The sequence below is a fragment of the Hylobates moloch genome, unplaced genomic scaffold (assembly GCF_009828535.3).
Source record: "Hylobates moloch isolate HMO894 unplaced genomic scaffold, HMol_V3 SCAFFOLD_17, whole genome shotgun sequence".
NCBI classification, from domain to species: domain Eukaryota; kingdom Metazoa; phylum Chordata; class Mammalia; order Primates; family Hylobatidae; genus Hylobates; species Hylobates moloch.
The window spans coordinates 83,877,742-83,896,950 of record NW_026652292.1 but is presented as its reverse complement, the minus strand read 5'-3'; the positions used below and the strand labels follow the sequence as shown (position 1 = coordinate 83,896,950).

The 19,209-nt window shown below is 37.9% G+C and overlaps 1 protein-coding gene across 1 annotated transcript in view; it reads right to left on the bottom strand.

Annotated features, from left to right (window-relative positions):
• Window positions 1-14,376: 14,376 nt before the first annotated feature.
• ZNF732 (zinc finger protein 732) overlaps window positions 14,377-19,209 on the bottom strand; it is a 40,161-nt gene continuing 35,328 nt past the window's right edge. The window contains 2 exon segments of the mRNA XM_058430252.1: window positions 14,377-15,652; window positions 15,737-17,521. Coding sequence (XP_058286235.1) covers window positions 15,564-15,652; window positions 15,737-17,521 — 1,874 coding nt within the window. The 3' untranslated portion in view covers window positions 14,377-15,563.

Genomic DNA, 19,209 nt, shown 5'->3' with positions numbered 1-19,209 from the left:
CAGCAAATAAGTTGAAGAATATTGTTCCATGTTCTTTTTCTTATTTAAATTTCTTAAAATTTTTGTAGGCACATAGTATGTGTATATATTTCTGGCATATATGAGTTATTTGAAAACAGGCATACACCATGTAATAATCCATCAGAGTTGGCCAGGCATGGTGGCTCATGCCTGTAATCCCAGCACTCTGGGAGGCCAAGGCAGGTGGATCACAAGTTCAGGAGGTCAAGATCATCCTGGCTAACATGGTGAAACCCCATCTCTACTAAAAATACAAAAAATTAACCAGGCATGGTGGTGAGTGCCTGTATTCCCAGGTACTCAGGAGGCTGAGGCAGGAGAATGGTGTGAACCCAGGAGGCAGAGCCTGCAGTGAGCCGAGATAGCACCACTGCACTGCACTCCAACCTCGGTGACAGAGACTCTGTCTCAAAAAAAAAAAAAAAAAAAAAATCCATCAGAATAAATGAGTATCACCTTAAGTATTTATTATTTGTATTACACACAGTCCAGTTATACACTTTATTTTTAAATGTACAGTTATTTTTTACTACAGATCATTTTGTGATTGTAATATATCAAAGTATAATTTATATGTTTCTGAGTCCTGAATGCTTTTAAAAATGTTTCATATTTATCTTTGAACATGCAGTGTCTTGTCCTGCAAACACATACGGATTTCTCATTTTTATTTACATGAAGTTAAATATGTAAATGTATTGCTCTAAAAATAAACCTTTAGGTGTAAGAAAATTACAGAGCAAACAATAGTGTTTGTGAGAGTTTGTACCTATTTTCCAAAGATCAATATTGGAATGAAGAAGATTCCTTTATAAGATAAATAATTTACTAGAAATCTAGAAACCTAAAACATTCTGAAATCAAATCTATATTTCTTTGGATTTAATTACTGTAAAACCTAATTGTTGAGACTCTCCCCACGTAAATTCCGTTTTCATTTGTCTGTTACTCATGTTAGAGCTATAATTTACTTATTTCTTTTGTTTTTACTTCATTAAGTATTTATGATGTGAGCTGCTGAGAAATTATAAGAATTATTTTTATAAAATTTAGTAGTGCACAGAAAATTTTTAGATGCAAGTTCGCAATTTGTGTATTGTTATATTTTATCTAGTTAGAAAATTTCATTTTGTGGCTTTAACTGGAGAACCCTATATGAACCGTTTTCTTTAGTTGTTCCTTTCACTTTTTACTTGACATAAATGAGTTTATGTATTGTGTGCCAATTTGTTCAGGTAAGTGCTGGGAAATCTTTTAAGTCATGGAGATGTTTTGATACATAATTATAGTGAACAAACATAAGAAAGTGCTGAGTATGTAATAGATGCTCCATAATTAGCCATAAATATTCTTTCTGGAGTCAGTTTGTAGCTGCAAGTAACTGACTGAAAATATCTACAGTGAAGAAATGGCATTAATTGTGCATGTGGAGAGGATATCTGTTCCCAGGCTGCAAAACTGACTCATTCTGAATTTAAAGAGGGTTTTTTTTTTTAATTTAAAAGTAACTTTAATGTCAAAAATGCAAATGGAGGGCATAAAGATCACACACAAGGCTGCCACTTCACACTTGGAGGGTTGCACAGCAGCTGGGCAAAGGCTCTCCTCACTTCCCAGATGGTGGGGCAGCCAGGAAGAGGCGCTCCTCACTTCCCACATGGTAGGGCCACCAAGCAGAGGCACTCCTTATTTCTTAATGTGGCAGCCAGGCAGAGGCACGCCTCATGTCCAAGAAGGTGGGGCAGCCGGGCACAGGCGCTCCTCATGTTCCAGCTGGTGCGGTGGCCGGGCAAAGGCGCTTCTCATTCCCACACAGTGTAGGGGGCCAGGCACAGGCACTGCTCACTTCCCAGACGGTGGGGCGGCTGGGCAGAGGTGCTCCTCACTTCCCAGAAAGTTGGGCAGCTGGGCAGAGGCGCTCCTCACTTCCCAGATGGGGCGGTGGCTGGGCAAAGGCGCTCCTCACTTCCCAGACCGTCAGGCAGTCAGGCAGAGGCACTTCTCACTTCCCAGAAGGTGCAGTGGCTGGGCAGAGGCGCTCCTTAAAAGAGGACTTATGTTTATGTGTAGCTATGAATGCCTCACAGCTCCTCTCCTTGTGTTATGGCTACAGTTTTCTCACTGTTCTCTTCATGCCATGTAATTTCACATGGACTTCCCAGGTTCTGATAGGTTTGACTTTTTTTAATGTGGTAAATTGTTCCTAATTGGGACTGTTTGAGGTTATTTATAGCTTCTCAATGCAGCATTTAGATCGCTTGAGAAAGTCTTTTAGTGTTCAGGTAAGAGAATTAAGTCAGCATTGTTTTTCTGCTTATGAAAGAAAATTTTTGAGATTCTAACACAAACTGTCTTAAGCATAACACTAAGAATAGGTAAAGCATTAATATGAGTGGGTTGCATATTGTCAGCACCATATGAAGAAAATATCAGAATTCTGAAATTTCTTCAGAGAAAATATATCTTAAATTTTTTAGGAGACTTAATTGTAGAAAAGAATTTTACATTTAATTTTCTATGACATACTATAGCAAAACTTAGCTTTTCATGCAGAATTTTCTATTTTTGAATGTGAATCTTAAGTGTTGGAAAATAATAGAATGGTCTCTGTAGATTCAAAATTTGGAATCATCTTTTTTGTCCAGATTGATACTGCAATCCTGAGGAAATTCTCTTATGATTTTTTGTTTTAGTGGATGCAGTTCATGGGCTACAGTTTTCATTCTTAGTCACCTGACTTTAACCAAGTCCTTGGTAACCTTCTCTGGAAAAATTTTGGAGAGTATGGTAGCTGTTAAATTTAACATTTTCTCAGTGATTTTTAATGCAAATTTACTTACTTTGGTCACAAAATGGACAATTATGGGACCTTTAGCAAGTTACCCTTTTAATGTCTTCCCTATAATTACCATCAGCATTAGAAACTCCCGGTGCTTCAAACTTAAAGCAAAAGCCCTAGAGTATATCATCTTGTCCTATATAGTGTTCTGGGTCTCAAACATGCTGGTAAATATTAGAGTTTCTGTGGTTATTACAAAAACAGCACAAAAGCTATTTTTGATAATATTCAAAGACAGACCAGCATTTGAAATGCTGTTCTTCTATGATGGTTTTTAAAATGCATTTTTAATTGACAGATAAAGTATGTATTTATCTTGTAGAACATGGTGTTTTGAGGTATATATATGCTGTCAAAGGCTTACTTCTAGGTAATTCACATAGTAATTATTTTTGTGATGAGAGCACATAACATTGTCTTAGCATCTTTCAAAAATATAATTCATTATTATAGTCACCATGTGGTACATTTCTTGAACTTATTCCACCTAGACATCTGTAATTATGTATTATTTTACAGACATCCCTCCAAATGCTTTTTTTCTAAATACCCAAGTATCTGGTAAGCAGCATTCTGTTGTCTGGCTTATTTTCATTTTTCATTTAGCATACTGTCGTCCAAATTTGTTCATATTGTTTTAAGTGACAAGATTTCCTCACTTTTAATCCTGAATTGTATTTCCTTGTGTGTACCATATTTTGAAAAAATGAATTGAAATATGCATCAATTTATTGAAAAAATCATGTAATGAAAAGATATTTCTGTGTTAAAGCATATATTAATGAAATCCAGCTTCCACACATTTTATTTTTTTTTTTTTGAAATGGAATCTCGCTCTGTCACCCAGTCTGGAGTGCAGTGGTGCAATCTTGGCTCACTACAACCTCTGCCTCCCGGGTTCAAGCAATTCTCCTGCCTCAGCCTCCTGAGTAGCTGGGACTACAGGCGCGAGCCACCACGCCTGGCTAATTTTTGTATTTTTAGTAGAGACGGGGGTTTCACCATATTGGCTAAGCTGGTCTCGAACTCCTGACCTCATGATCTGCCCACCTTAGTCTTCCAAACTGTTAGGATTACAGGCATGAGCCACCACGCCCGGCCTACACATTTTATTAATAGTTAATTTGTACTAAACACTACCCATAACACTATATATGTGTTAATAAATTTAATTCTCACAGTAATTCCATAGCATAGGCATTATTCTTATTTTAAAGAGAAAGAAACAGAGCCACAGAGAAAAATTACTTGCTCACAACAGTGGAGCCAGTTTTAAAACACAGGCAACTTTGACTCCAGAGAAAACACTCATTATTATAGTAAACACCCTCTTCAAACAGAAAATAAATGATTATCTTCAACACCCATTCTTAGTAAATATTTAACAAAATTAAATCAATTTATACATTTTTTGTTATATGTGTGTGCAAATGTGTGGGCAGCAAGCCACCCAAGTGCAGAGCAAGAGACCAAGGACACGAGCTGTTCCAGTATAATAAAATATAAAACAGGAATAGTTATGCCAGATATAGATCTTAGATATGATATGAATATAATTAATTAGTAGTACTTATCTTTATTCCAATATTATAATAATCCTTGCTTTATAATCATAACATAGGAAAAACCAGGCCATACAGAGATAGGAGCTGAGGGGACATAGGAGTGACCAGAAGACGAGTGCAAGCCTTCTGTTATGCCCAGACAGGGCCACCAGGGGGCTCCTTGGTCTAGCGGTAACACCAGCATCTGGGAAGATGCCCGTTGCCAGGTGGACCATGGTCTAATGGTAGTGTAAGTGTCAAGGAAAAACACCCGCTACTTAGCAGACTGGGAAAGGGAGTCTCCCTCTCCCCGGGGGAGTTTAGAGAAGACTCTACTCCTCCACCTTTTGTGGAGGGCCTGACATTAGTCAGGCTCGCCCACAGTTATCCAGAGGCCTAACCATCTCCTGTGATGCTGTGCTTCAGTGGTCATGCTCCTAGTCTGCCTTCATGTTCCATCCTGTACACCTGGCTCTGCCTTCTAGATAGCAGTAGCAAAATTAGTGAAAGTACTAAAAGTCTCTGATATGCAGAAATAATGGCATAAGCTGTCTCTCTCTCTCCCTCAGCTGCCAGGCAGGGAAGGGCCCCCTGTCCAGTGGACACATGACCCACGTGACCTTACCTATCATTGGAGATGACTCACACTCTTTACCCTGCCCCTTTTGCTTTGTATCCAATAAATAACAGCACAGCCAGACATTCGGGGCCACTACCAGTCTTCGCGACTTGCTGGTAGTGGTCCCCCGGGCCCAGCTGCCTTTTATCTCTTTGTCTTATGTCTTTATTTCTACACTCTCTCGTCCCCACACATGGGGAGAGACCCACTGACCCTGTGGGGCTGGTCCCTACACAAATGTATAAATTATGATACATAAAGGAGAAATACTTCCTCTATTTAATGAAACTATATAAACTCTAAAAATTGCTCTTTGCTACTGACATGTACTTGGGAACAACCTTTCTTTCAACTGTCCTTCCCACCCCTCCAGCACTTGAGAATATTTATAGCATGATTTTTACATAAACGTATAGTCAGCAAATGCTGTAATTAATCAAATATTTACTACAAAGGCGAGCAGTACACTATGATTTTATTACCTTGATACAAATTTTGAGTTAATTATTTCACTCTGTTAGTATCCTTTGTGCCTGTTTCTCAGTTTTGCCTAATACTAGCAATTATCTTACTTTTAAACTATTTGTTTATAAAACTTTAAATTATCTCTGGGAACCTCAGCTCAGCAGTCAGACTGCATAGCCCTGACCAGAGCCCTAGAACTAGAAAAGAACCAAGGAGTTAGGTACTTTTTATACAGATTCCAAATATACCATTTAGTATTCCACAATTATGCCACCATTTGGAAAGAAAGGATTGTTGACAGCAAAGGATACCCCTATTAAATATGGGTCACAGATTTTTTACCCTGCTCTAGGCTATCCACCTACAACAGAAAGCTGCAGTTCATTGCTGGGGCTACCAGAAATGCCAAGATGAGATTACCTAGAGAAACAGGAAGGTTGGCCAAGCAGCAATGGCCACCCTTTCTGGGGAACTCCTTATGGCTCTAATCCCAACTTTGCCTAACAACCTGCCCACCTTGCCATGGGTTATCAAATGTGAATATACCCTAGGACGTGAAAGATTGTATAAATTGGGAGAGGTTATTTCCCCCAGGTTCTCCAGCAGAAAGTAATAAGGGCACTCATAATTCTTGTTTCTTTAGGAGAGGCCATCCCCATCAGCTGTAACCAAAAAACCAAAAAACTCCTCTTTTTGACGAGTTTGTAAAGCCTGTCCATCTGGGTCTATAATAATCCTCCAGGCCCTAAGCCACTCCCCTTAATTCAGCCAGTTCAGCAACAAGAAACCTACCCAGCGGGAAGAATGGCAGGTAGACTTTAATAAATTGCCAGCCTATCGAGGCTACAAATATTTCCTGATCCTTGGGGATGCCTTTCCTGCCTGGGTTAAAGCCTCTCATACTAGAATAGAAAAGATTCAGGTAGTTGCCAAGATCGTTCTGAAAGAAATTATCTCTTTGAGCCTCCAAAGTCTTCACAAAGTAACAATGCCTATATTTTATTTCACAGACTACCCAAACAGTGGCAAAAGCCCTAGGGATAAAATACTTTTCACACTCCTCCTGAAAGCCACAATCTTCCAGGAGGGTAGAAAGGACTAATCAAGCTATTAAAAGGACCTTGAGCAAATGATGCCAGGAAGCCTCTTTACCATGGCTAGAACTTCTGCCCATGGCACTTCTTCAGAACAGCCCCTAAATTATATCTATGCCTTAGTGTCTTTGAAGTCCTATATTGGAGACCCTTTCTACATGCAAACCTATTATTATACCCAGAGGTTACCAAATTAACCCAGTATATAAAATCCCTGACTCAATTTCAAGAGGTCGTCCAGGAGTTTGGACAGACAATTCTGAGTCTAACCCCCCTAACAACCCTTATAACCAGGCAGGAAAACAAGTCCTCATTAAAGTCTGGAGAGATGGATCTCTCGGATCTCAGCTAACCCTGTCACAAAAGAACAATGTTACTGTCATAATTTCCACCCCAATAGCTATCAAGTTTCCTGGCATCTCTAGCTGGACACATTACTTTTGAATACAACTGGAAACACATTAAGGAACCAAAGATTGAATCAACACTCACCTACTCCTGTGACCCACAGGAGGACTTACAAATTTCTCTCCAAATGAGAAGATAGGTAAGTAATGCTCTCCCTCCTTTTACCTCAAAGTAGAGTGATCCCAATAATGGCAATCTTATTTGCAGTGGTACTGTTGATTCTTACTTTCACCCTAAGTTGTGCACCACCAGGAGTTCCATTAAGAGCTTAATTTTTGTTTTTTTTTTGAGACGGAGTCTCGCTGTGTCGCCCAGCTTGGAGTATAGTAGTGCTATCTCAGCTCACTGCAAGCTCCACCTCCCGGGTTCACATCACTCTCCTGCCTCAGCCTCCCAAGTAGCTGGGACTACAGGCACCTGCCACCACGCCCAGCTAATTTTTTATATTTTTAGTAGAGACGGGTTTCACTGTGTTAGCGAGGACGGTCTTGATCTCCTGACCTCATGATCTGCCCACCTCAGACTCCAAAAGTGCTGGGATTACAGGCATGAGCCACCGCGCCCAGCCATCTAATGCTAATTTTTTAACCTAATTTGGTTATTTACTTTTGACCGCTTTAGTCCATCAGCAATGTTAGTAATATTTTGGTGTTTATATTGCAAGTCATAATACTCTGCAAATTTACTAATACACCTTTGTTACTGTAAACCAACACCCTCTCCAGGGAAGTTTCCTATGTCCCTCCTACATTTAAACATCAAAGCCATAATCTGAGTAGTGATCTCTCTAATAGTCATTGCATTAACAGTTGCTCTTAACAAGCATCTCAATTTGGCCCTATTCTGAACCATGCAGCCTAATGTTCTCTGGCCATTACTCATACGTTTTTTTTCTTGTTGTTGTTGCACTCTGCAGGCAACTCCACAACTACTAAACTGTACCGATTCTTCCTATGCCTCAACCTGTTAGCTAGTCATGAATTCCTCTTCATTCAGGGCAGGAATGGCCTACTTGGCCACAATACAAGAATGGGCAACTTCTCAAGCCCAACTTAGCTTCACCTATCATCAGGACCTCTCTATACAAAAACCTTCCCTCTGCTAACGTAATATTTTTAAAACAACCTAAAGCAGCTTTTAAAGATTTTCTTAAACCCACCCCCATTGATTGAAGCCCCTTGTTCTCCCCTGCTACCCTTATTGGCCAGACACTCCTATGCATCTGTGCTACTGTAAATTCCAGAACCATTGTGGGTGCTTTAGACCCAGCACAATGCAACACAATGATCACCATTATTGATATTTCTCAAAATTTTGTTTCACTAAATATTCTCAACATCAAATGAGATTTTCTATTCTCCCTCCACATGTTTTAACACCTGGACCATTCATCTAAAATGATGCCTCTGAGTTCTGCCTCAGTCACCCTTCTTGGAGTCAACCCAACCCATGGTGTTGACCAAGCTAGTATAAATTATGCAAAAGGTTTCAACTCTTTCAGAAAATCCTTTTCTTTGACACTACTAGAAACATGCCCGTGTTAAAAAGTAAATAAATAAATAAATAATAGGACCCATGTCTGGCTCCCCTGGCAGCAGCAACTTTAGTGGCAGGATCTCACATATTGGGTAGCCAACAAGGACCCTGGTCAGTGTTTGGAACTGACCTCACCTTCTGCATCCATTTTTATCGACTACAGAACTTTACTTCTTGTGTGAAATGCAGGCTTATCTCTGCCTCTCTGGAAACGATGAGCACATGCACTCTGGCTTCCTTCACCCCTAAAATTTCCATTGTCCTGGTTGATGCGTCCTTGCTGTTACCCTTTACTACCTCACACCAGATCAACTGAGCAGTTTATCTTTTTTTTTTTTTTTCCAGAGTTTGGCATCTCAGGTACCACTACAGGAATAGCTGGCATAATTATTGCCTCCTCAACTTACCACAACCTGTCTCTGGAACTGACTCACAAAATAAAAACCACTGCTCAGACTCTGTTACAGAGTGACACCAACAAGTTGATTATCTCGTGGCTGTAGTTCGAAATTGCAGAGGTCTTGCTGCAGCTCAGCAAAGAATCTGCCTTATGCTAGGAGAAAAATGCTGTTTCTGGGTTAACAGATTAGGGAAAGTCCAGGACCATGTTAGAGGTTTTACAAACCAGGCCTGTCACCATCAGAAACATGCCACTGAAAGCTAGTTCTCCTGGGGTACCACTTGGTTCCAGTTCTCATGACATTCCATTTTTGGGGGATCCCTAGCCTTTGTCTTCCTTTCTCTCTTTTGTGAGCCTTGCTCACTAAATCTAGTAACCAGGCTCGTTTCCTCTCACCTAGAAACTCTCAGACTTCAAATGGTCCTGCAACAGGAATATCGACCTATTTTCCCCCCATCTGGACAGCCATGTCCCTACACATTTCCTCTGGACACTGCAAGTTCAACCTTCTAGGAGAACATGGACAGAATCTTTCTCTGACAAAGAGCAAGAGAATGAGACACTGAATTCTTTATCTCATATTACCAGGAAGTAGTTACAGAAGATCCACAGTGCCCCTAGACTCAAAGATTTTTAGAGTCTCAATCTATTGAGGAGGGAATGTTAGAGTAGGCAGTTGGACATGAGCAGGAAAAAAGAGCCCTGGGGGAGAAAAATCTCATGCTCCAAAGACAACCCAAGATATGTATGCTAAATTTGAGCAGAGTGGACAGGAAATACCTACGAAGAAAGAATACCCAGAAACACCCCTTAAGACACCCAGTAATTGCTCATACTGTGATTAAACTGTCAGAATGTAGCTAGCTATATGCTGACAAAAAGGGGGAAAGGGCAAAAGGAAACTTCCTAAGAGATATGCAGGCATAGTAAGTACAGATTTGACTGCTATATGATTTTCCTAGGGTAATGGTAATAAGCAATTCTGCCATCAAAACTCATTGATCACTGGAACTCACACGTACATCAGCTGACAGTAAGGAAGCATCTCATAGACCTAGGCAGAAACTCGGTGAGGATAAAAGAGATTTACCAGGAAGCAGGAAACTCCACAAAGACAAAGGCAGACACTTAAGACAGAGGTGGGAATTTTTTTAAAGTCTATGATAATAAAAACTGCAACATGAGTTCAACCATTGTGGAAGTCAGTGTGGCAATTCCTCAGGGATCTAGAACTAGAAATACCATTTGACCCAGCCATCCCATTACTGGGTATATACCCAAAGGACTATAAATCATGCTGCTATAAAGACACATGCACATGTATGTTTATTGCAGCACTATTCACAATAGCAAAGACTTGGAACCAACCCAAATGTCCAACAATGACAGACTGGATTAAGACAATGTGGCACACATACACCATGGAATACTATGCAGCCATAAAAAATGATGAGTTCATGTCCTTTGTAGGGACATGGATGAAGCTGGAAACCATCATTCTCAGCAAACTATCGCAAGGACAAAAAACCAAACACCGCATGTTCTCACTCATAGGTGGGAACTGAACAATGAGAACACATGGACACAGGAAGGGGAACATCACACTCCGGGGACTGTTGTGGGGTGGGGGGAGGGGGGAGGGACAGCATTAGGAGATATACCTAATGTAAATGATGAGTTAATGGGTACAGCACACAAACATGGCACATGTATACATATGTAACAAACCTGCACATTGTACACATGTACCCTAAAACTTAAAGTATAATAATAAAATAAAATTTAAAAAAAATTTAAAAAACTGCAACATGTAAATCTCAAGGCTGTTTCCAGCTGGGCCAATCCACTCCTCCTTCAGTGTGTTCTTTATTTTCCTTTAATGAACTCTCTGCTTGCTTCACTAATTGTCTCTGGGCTGAACTGTTTCTCTCAAGAAAACAATAGCTGAGGACCTTATATATGCTGAATTACATTAATGGAATTAATGAATGTTTGAATTCAATAGCTGCCATAATCTCCGAATTTTTTCCAGAGAAGGTGACCAAGAACTTGGATAAAGTTAGATGACTAAAAATAAAAACTGTACCCCATGAACTGCATCCACCAAAACAAATCTCAAACTCAAGATTGCAATATGAATCTCAACAAAAAAAGATCATTGCAGATTTTGAATCTACACAGATCATTCTATTATTTTTCCAACACTTAACATTTACAGTCAAAAATAGAAGATTCAGCATAAAAAATAAGTTTTGCTATGTCATAGAAAATTATATGTAAAATTCTTCATCTACCATTAAGTCTTTAAAATTTTATTTTGAAGATATATTTCAAGAGATTTCAAACTTCTGATGTGTTTCTTCATATGGTGCTTACAATATGCAACCCACTTACATTTATGCTTTAATAGATATTAAGGTATGTTACATTTAACACACTTTGTGTTCGAATCTCATACAATTTTTCTTTTACAAACAGAAAAACAATGCTCACTTAATCCTCTTACCTGTGGACAGTGAATTACTCTTACCTCAATTAAGTGATCTGAATGTTGCATTGATAAGCTATGATCTCAAACACGCCAGTTAAAAACAATTTACTACATTAAAAATTCCGAACTTCTCATCAGAGCCTAGACAGTCCAAGTGAAATTGCATGGCATGAAGAGAACAGTGAGGAAACTGTAGCCATAACACAAAGAAGAGCAGCGAAGCATACATAGCTGGGGATAAACACATGAAGCCATCAGAAAACTAAAGACAATTAGAAAATAAAAACAGAGGCCAGGTGCAGTGGCTGATGCCTGTAATCCCAGCACTTTTGGAGGCCGAGGTAGGTGGATCACGAGGTCAAGAGATCAAGACCATCCTGGCAAACATGGTGAAACCCTGTCTCTACTAAAACTACAAAAATTAGCTGGCTATGGTGGTGTGCACCTGTAGTCCTAGCTACTTGGGAGGCTGGGGCAGGAGAATTGCTTGAACCCAAGAGGTGGAGGTTGCAATGAGCCAAGATCATGCTACTGCACTTCAGCCTGGCGACAGAGTGAGACTGTCTCAAAAATATATATATATATATGGAAAATTAAATGTTCCAATAAAATATAACTTTATACACATTGTGAAGTTACATCTAAAAAGTATTTTCAGTGCACTAAATTTTATTAAAAATTGTTATAATTCTGACCAGCTCACATACTTTATGGAGTTAAAAAAAGAATGAGAAACAAGAAAATTATACCTCTAGCATGAGCACCACATAAAAACAGAGACTTTTTACAGGGAGATTCTCAACAATGATCCATTAGATTTTACAGTAATTACATAAAAATAAGAAAATATAGATAGATTTTAATTCAAAATGTTTTAGGTTTCTAGATTTTCAGTAAATTATCCACAGTATTAATAGAAACTTCTTTGTTCCAATATTGCTATTTTCGTCGGAAAATAGGTATAAACTCTCATGCAAACACAATTGCTTCATAATTTTCTTTCTTACACCCAAGCTTTATCTTTAGAGCACATTTATATATTTAACTCTATGTAAATTAAAATTAAAAGTCTGTATGTTTGCAGGAGAACATGATGCATGTTCAAAGATAAATATGAAACATTTTTGAAAACCATTCAGGAATCAAGAATGTGTGAATTATAATTATACTCTGATATACTTATTACAATCATAAGATGACCTGTAGTAGAAAAAAGTTGTACATTTAAAAATAATTGAAGTGTATAATTAGATTGTGGGTAAGATAAAAGATAAATGCTGGAGAAACCCCATCTCTACTAAGAATACAAAATTAGCCAGGCATGGTGGCACATGTCTGTGATCCCAGCTACTCAGGAGGCTGATTTAGGAGAATTGCTTGAACCTGGGAGGTGGAGGTTGCAGTGAGCCAAGATCGCACCACTGCACTCTGGCCTGGGCAACGAGAGTGAAACTCTGTCTCAAAAAAGAAGAAAGAAAAAGAAAAAAAAAAGATAAAGCTTAAAACGATGAATAACTCATTTACTCTGATGTCATTATTACATATTGTATGCCTGTATCAAAATAACTCATATATACCCTAAATATATACATACACTTATGTACCCACAAAAACTTTTTTAAAATTTAGGAATGAAAATGCAACATGGGAACAATATTCAGTTTACTTGCTGTTTAAAGCCATTGGAAAAAAGAGACTAGAAATGTCATTCAGCTATGTTATCAGATAGTACATTGTTAGCATCTCTTACCTACACCCTTGAGTGAGGTGGGATAGGTGAAATTTGGTGGCATAACACATCATTCAAGACACAATAATTTCTACACATTAACAATTTTATTTAAAAAACTAAGGCCAGGTGTGATGGCTCACGCCTGGAATCCCAGCACTTTGGGAAACTGAGATGGGTAGATCACGAGGTCAGGAGCTCAAGACCAGCCTGGTCAATATGCTGAAACCCCATCTCTACTAAAAATACAAAATCTGGCCAGGCGTGGTGGTGTGCGTCTGTAATCCCAGCTACTCGGGAGGCTGAGGCAAGAGACTCACTTGAACCTGGGAGGCAGAGGTTACAGTGAGCCAAGATTGTGCCACTGCACTCCAGCCTTGGCAATAGAGTGAGACTTTGTCTCAAAAAAAAAATTAAGTTCACACATGATCTTAAGAGAATTTTAAAATTTACAGCATTTTATTAATTTATTACATAAATGTACAATTGGTGAAACAATTTACTACTAAAATTCAGATTGTTTCTCACAATAATGCAAAATGTTACTCTGAACACCTACTTCATGCATCACTCTAAGTCAACCACAAAAAGCCTCTCTGCTTAGATTTTCTTGAGGCATCTTTCATTTCTGTTTTTTCTCTTTCATGTAAAAGTTCATGAATACTGCCCACTATGGAATTTCTCATATCTCTGATGCAGCAATAATTCATCACATGCTTTCACATAAATGAGAAGACTGAAATACTACAATTTTGGATTTCAATTATTTGCTTTTCAAAAGATCTATACTTTTTTCAAGTAAAAAATATACTTTGAATGAAATCTCTTCAAAAATCGACTTCTTTTCAACTTATATATGCAGAAATTTTTTTTTTTGAGGTACAGTTGCTCTGTTGCTGGAGTGCAGTGGCACGATCTTGGCTCACTGCAAGCTCCACCTCCTGGGTTCAAGCCATTCTCCTCCCTCAGCCTCCCGAGTAGCTGGGACTACAGGCGCTTGCCACCACACCCAGCTAATTTTTTGTATTTTTAGTAGAGATGGGGTTTCACCATGTTAGCCAGGATGGTCTCGATCTCCTGACCTCGTGATCCACCCACCTCGGCCTCCCAAAGTGCTGGGATTACAGACGTGAGCCACTGCGACTGGCTGACGAAGAAAGTTTCTAACAGGTTCAACTTTGGATTTTTTTACACTTAATACTCTGATTTCTTGTCAAGTGTTAGTTCCTTAGTTCTTTCTCCAGTAAATCCTCTGATGTTTACATAGGCTTAATTTTAGCCTAAATATTTCTCCACATTTATTGCCTCTACAAATTATCTTCTAATATAAACTCCCTAGTGTTTAAGCTGCAGTTTTTGAACAGATGTTTTTCCACATTTATTACATTTGTAGGATTTTGCTCCAATATAAATTCTCTGATGCTGAACAAAGTTTGAGCAACTGCTTCTGAGTCTTCCGCTAGTACAAAATGTGTACAGTAAGATCCAGGATACAAGTACAGGTACTACAACCCTCTTTATATTTGTATTCTGTCTTAAGAATACTCTTCTTCACTTTAATGTCCTATATTTTCTAAAAGGTCTTTCAACAGAAATTACATTTATAATGCTTTTGTTAACTATAAATTCTGATATCTGGTAAGATGTGAGTAGATATTAATGGCTTTTGTATTTTTATATTTGTACAATTATTCTCACGTATAAATGCTATCACATGCAAAAAGAGATGAGCACTGATTAAAAGTTTTGCCACATCTTTTGTATTTCTAGTTTTCTTCAGTAGTAATTATATACAGTAAGATGTGATGAGAATTTGAAGTCTGCCGGGCACAGTGGCTCACGCCTGTAATCCCAGCACTTGGGGAGGCTGAGATGGGTGGATCACAAGGTCAGGAGATCAAGACCATCCTGGCTAACATGGTGGTACCCTGTCTCCACTGAAAATACAAAAAATTAGCCTGGCATGGTGGCGAGCAACTGTAGTCCCAGCTACTCAGGAGGCTGAGTCAGGAGAATGGAGTGAACCCGGGAGGTGGAGCTTGCAGCGAGCCAAGATTGTGCCACTGCACTCCAGCCTGGGGGAGAGAGCAAGACTCTGTCTCAAAAAAAAAAAAAAAAAAAATGTTTTTTGAGAGAATTTGAGAATTTGAAGTCTTTGCCACATTTTAAATTTTCATATGGCTTCTCACCAATATCATTTATCTTATGTTTAGAACACAGTGAGGTGTGGTTAAAAGCTTCCTCACATTTTTCACATTAGTAGAGTTTCTCTCCATTATGAATTATCTTATTATTAGAAAAGATTGAGGAACATTTAAAGACTGCCACATTCTTCATATTGGTAAGACATTCCTCCAGTACGAGTTCTCTTATGCTTAAGAATGCTGGAGTACAGCTTAAAGGCTTTTCCACATCATTTACACTTGTATGGTTTTATCTCCAGTATGAATTCTCCTATGTACATAAAGGTTTCCAGACTGTCTAAAGGCTTTGCCATATTCTTCACGTGTAGGGTTTCTCTCCAGTATGAATCCTCCTATGTTCAATTAGGGTTGTGGAGCTATTAAAGGTTTTATGATATTCTAAACATAATAGGGTTTCTCGCCAGTATGAATTCTCTTACGTTCAGCAGAGTTTGAGGATGAGGTAATGACTTTGCCAGATTCCTTACATTTGTAGGTGTTCTCTCCATTATGAATTTTCTCATGTTTATTCATGGGTGAGGACTGTTTATAGGCTTTCCCACATTCTTTACATTTGTAGGGTTTGTCTTCCACATGAATTTTCTTATGTTCATTCAGGTTTGTGGATCATCCAAAGGCTTTGCCACATTCTTCATATTTCTAGAGTTTCTCTCCAGTATAAATTTTATTATGTCAATTAAGGTATGAGGACCGCTTAAAGGCTTTGCCACATCCTTTACATTTGGGGATTTTATCTCCAGTATGAATTGTCTTATATTTATTCAGTACTCTGGAATGTCTAAATGCTTTGCCACACTCTTCACATTTATAAAGTTTCTCTCTAGTATGAATTTTCTTATGTTTACTCAGGTATGTGGACCATCCAAAGGCTTTGCCACACTCTTCACATTTGTAAGGTTTCTCTCCAGTATGAATTGTCTTATGTTTATTCAGGGCTCTGGAACATAAAAAGGCTTTGCCACACTCTTCACATTTATAAGGTTTCTCTCCAGTATGAATTTTCTTATGTTTACTCAGGTATGCGGACCATCCAAAGGCTTTGCCACACTCTTCACATTTGTAAGGTTTCTCTCCAGTATGAATTATCTTATGTTTATTCAGGTCTGTGGACCATCCAAAGGCTTTGCCACACTCTTCACATTTGTGGGGCTTCTCTCCAGTATGAATTCTCTTATGTTCATTAAGGGTTGTGAACCGACTAAAGGCTTTTCCACATTCTTCACATGTGTAGGGTTTCTCTCCAGTATGAATACTCTTATGTTTATTAAGGGTTGCGGATTGTCTAAATGCTTTGCCACATTGTTCACATTTATAGGGCTTCTCTCCAGTATGAATTCTCTTATGTTCATTCAGAACTGAGGACCTACTAAAGGCTTTGCCACATTCTTCACATGTGTAGGGTTTCTCTCCAGTATGAATTCTCTTATGTTTAGTAAGGGTTGTGGACCTGTTAAAGACTTTGCCACATTCCTGACATTTGTAGAGCTTCTCTCTGGTATGAATTTTCTTATGTTTGGCAATGTTTGAGGATGAGGTAATGATTTTGCCACATTCTTCACATGTGGAGGGTTTCTCTCCAATATGAATTCTCTTATGCTTAGTAAGGGTTGAGGACCTATTAAAGGCTTTGCCACATTCTTCATATTTGTAAGACTTCTCTCCAGTAGGAACTTTATGTTTAGCAAAGTTTGAGGATGTGGTAAAGATGTGGCCACATTCTTCACATGTGAAGGGTTTCTCTCCAGTATGAATTATCTTATATTCATTAAAGATTAAATACCATTTAAAGTCTTTGCCACATTCTTCACACATGTAGGGTTTCTCTCCAGCATGAATTCCTTTATGTTGAGTTAGGTCTGAGAACTTCTGAAATGACTTGCCACATTCTTTAAAGTGTTTCTCTCCAGTATGTCTTGTCTTACGTTTTTTTGAATTTGAAAATTTACTAAATACTTTAACATGTGCATTACACTGAAATATTTTGCTCTGGGTAGTTGACAAGCATTGATTAAATTCAGTATAACCTCCTTTCTGCACCTTCCTTTTACAGCTTTTTCTTAATTGTAAATTATCATGTCCACATTTCTCATATCTTCTTAATATAAGTTTATGGAATGAATCTTCTATCCCCTGCACTGGCAAAAAGTCTTGGGTGAAATGAGAACACATAGCTGAAAGAAATCAAAATAAATTATCCCACTTACTAGATTCATATGAATATACTTTAAGAATCTAATACATAAACTTATACAAAGTACGCTGGTAAGATGGCATAAAAAAATACCACAGGCCATAATTTCTTCACAGACATATACATGTAACATATACTGATCAAAAATAATATCTAAAAGACGTAGAGGTATGAGTTTTGGAAATTATCTTCAAATCTCAAAAGTGTTTCTCACACACACACAAATATAGATTTACAAATAAACGGAGGGTAAAATTAGGAGAACTTCAATGACTACTCACCTAGGCAGGGTAAAACCACCATTGTTAACACACAAACAAAATAAGTATACAACTTAAAAACAATAGGGAAACAATATGCAGACAGATAAACACAGAGACTCTTATATTGGAAATAGATATATCACTGATCCATATTTGACTTGTGCTCCACAGTCTTACAGTGTACATAGCTGAATGCTGTCATACACAATAATATTAAATAAAAGCATCCTTGTTGTGTTCCAGATCTCCGATAAAGTTTTCTGCTCTTTCCTATTCAGTATGATTTCAGCCATTAATCTATCATATACAATCTTTATTGTGTTGAAGTACATAACATCTATACCTAATTTGTTGAGTTTCTCAAATCACAAAGACATGTTCAATGTTGCCAAATGCTGCTTCTGCATCAACAATAAAAAATAAAGATTTCTAGTAGCAAACATAATTTAAAAGGTGAACACTCTCTACACTGAAAATTATAAATCATTAAAAAGTGAAAAACATGAAAATTTGAAAGATATATTGCTCATAAAATTAAAAAATATTATGAAAGTGGCTATGCTACTCAAGGTGATCTATAGATTCAATGCAATCTCTATCAAAATACCAATGACTTTTTTCACAGAAATGGAAAAAAAAACTTAAACTTTACAGGGAACCACCAAAGACCCCCAAATAGCAAAAGTAATCCTAAGAAAAAAAAAAAACAGCGGGAAGCATCACACTACCTGACTCCAAAATATACTATAAAGCTATACTAAGCAAAACAGCATGATACTGGCATAAAAACAGACAGATCAAACTATCCAGTGAGCCCAGTAATAAATTCCTGAACCTAGAACCATGATTTTCAACAAAAATATCAAGAACTCACATTTGGAAAAAGACAGTCTTTTCAATACATGGTTCTACGAAAATTATTTACACGATAATCAAAAAAATAAAACTAGGCTCCTACCTCTTACAATATAAAAAACTCAATCACAAATAAAGATTTAAATGGGAAAGTCAAACCTATAAAGCTATTTGAAATAAACATACAGGAATGCATTACCACGTAGTATACAGAAAAGAATCTGAAGACCTCAAAATCACAGGCAAAAGAAGCAAAAATATGCAAACAGGATTACAACAAACTAAAAATGCTTTGCACAGTAAAGAAAACAATTAACAAAGTGAAGACATAATCTACAGAATGAAATATTTGCAAAATGTACATGACAAAAGATAAATTTACAGTATAACAAACTTAACAAAAATTACACACAATTTAAACATAGGCAAGAGACCTTAAGAGACATTTTTCAAAAGAAATACAAATGGCCAAAAAGCACATGCAAAGATGCTCAACATCACTAATTGTCAGAGAAATGCAAATCAAAACCACAAGATAAGACTTCACTCC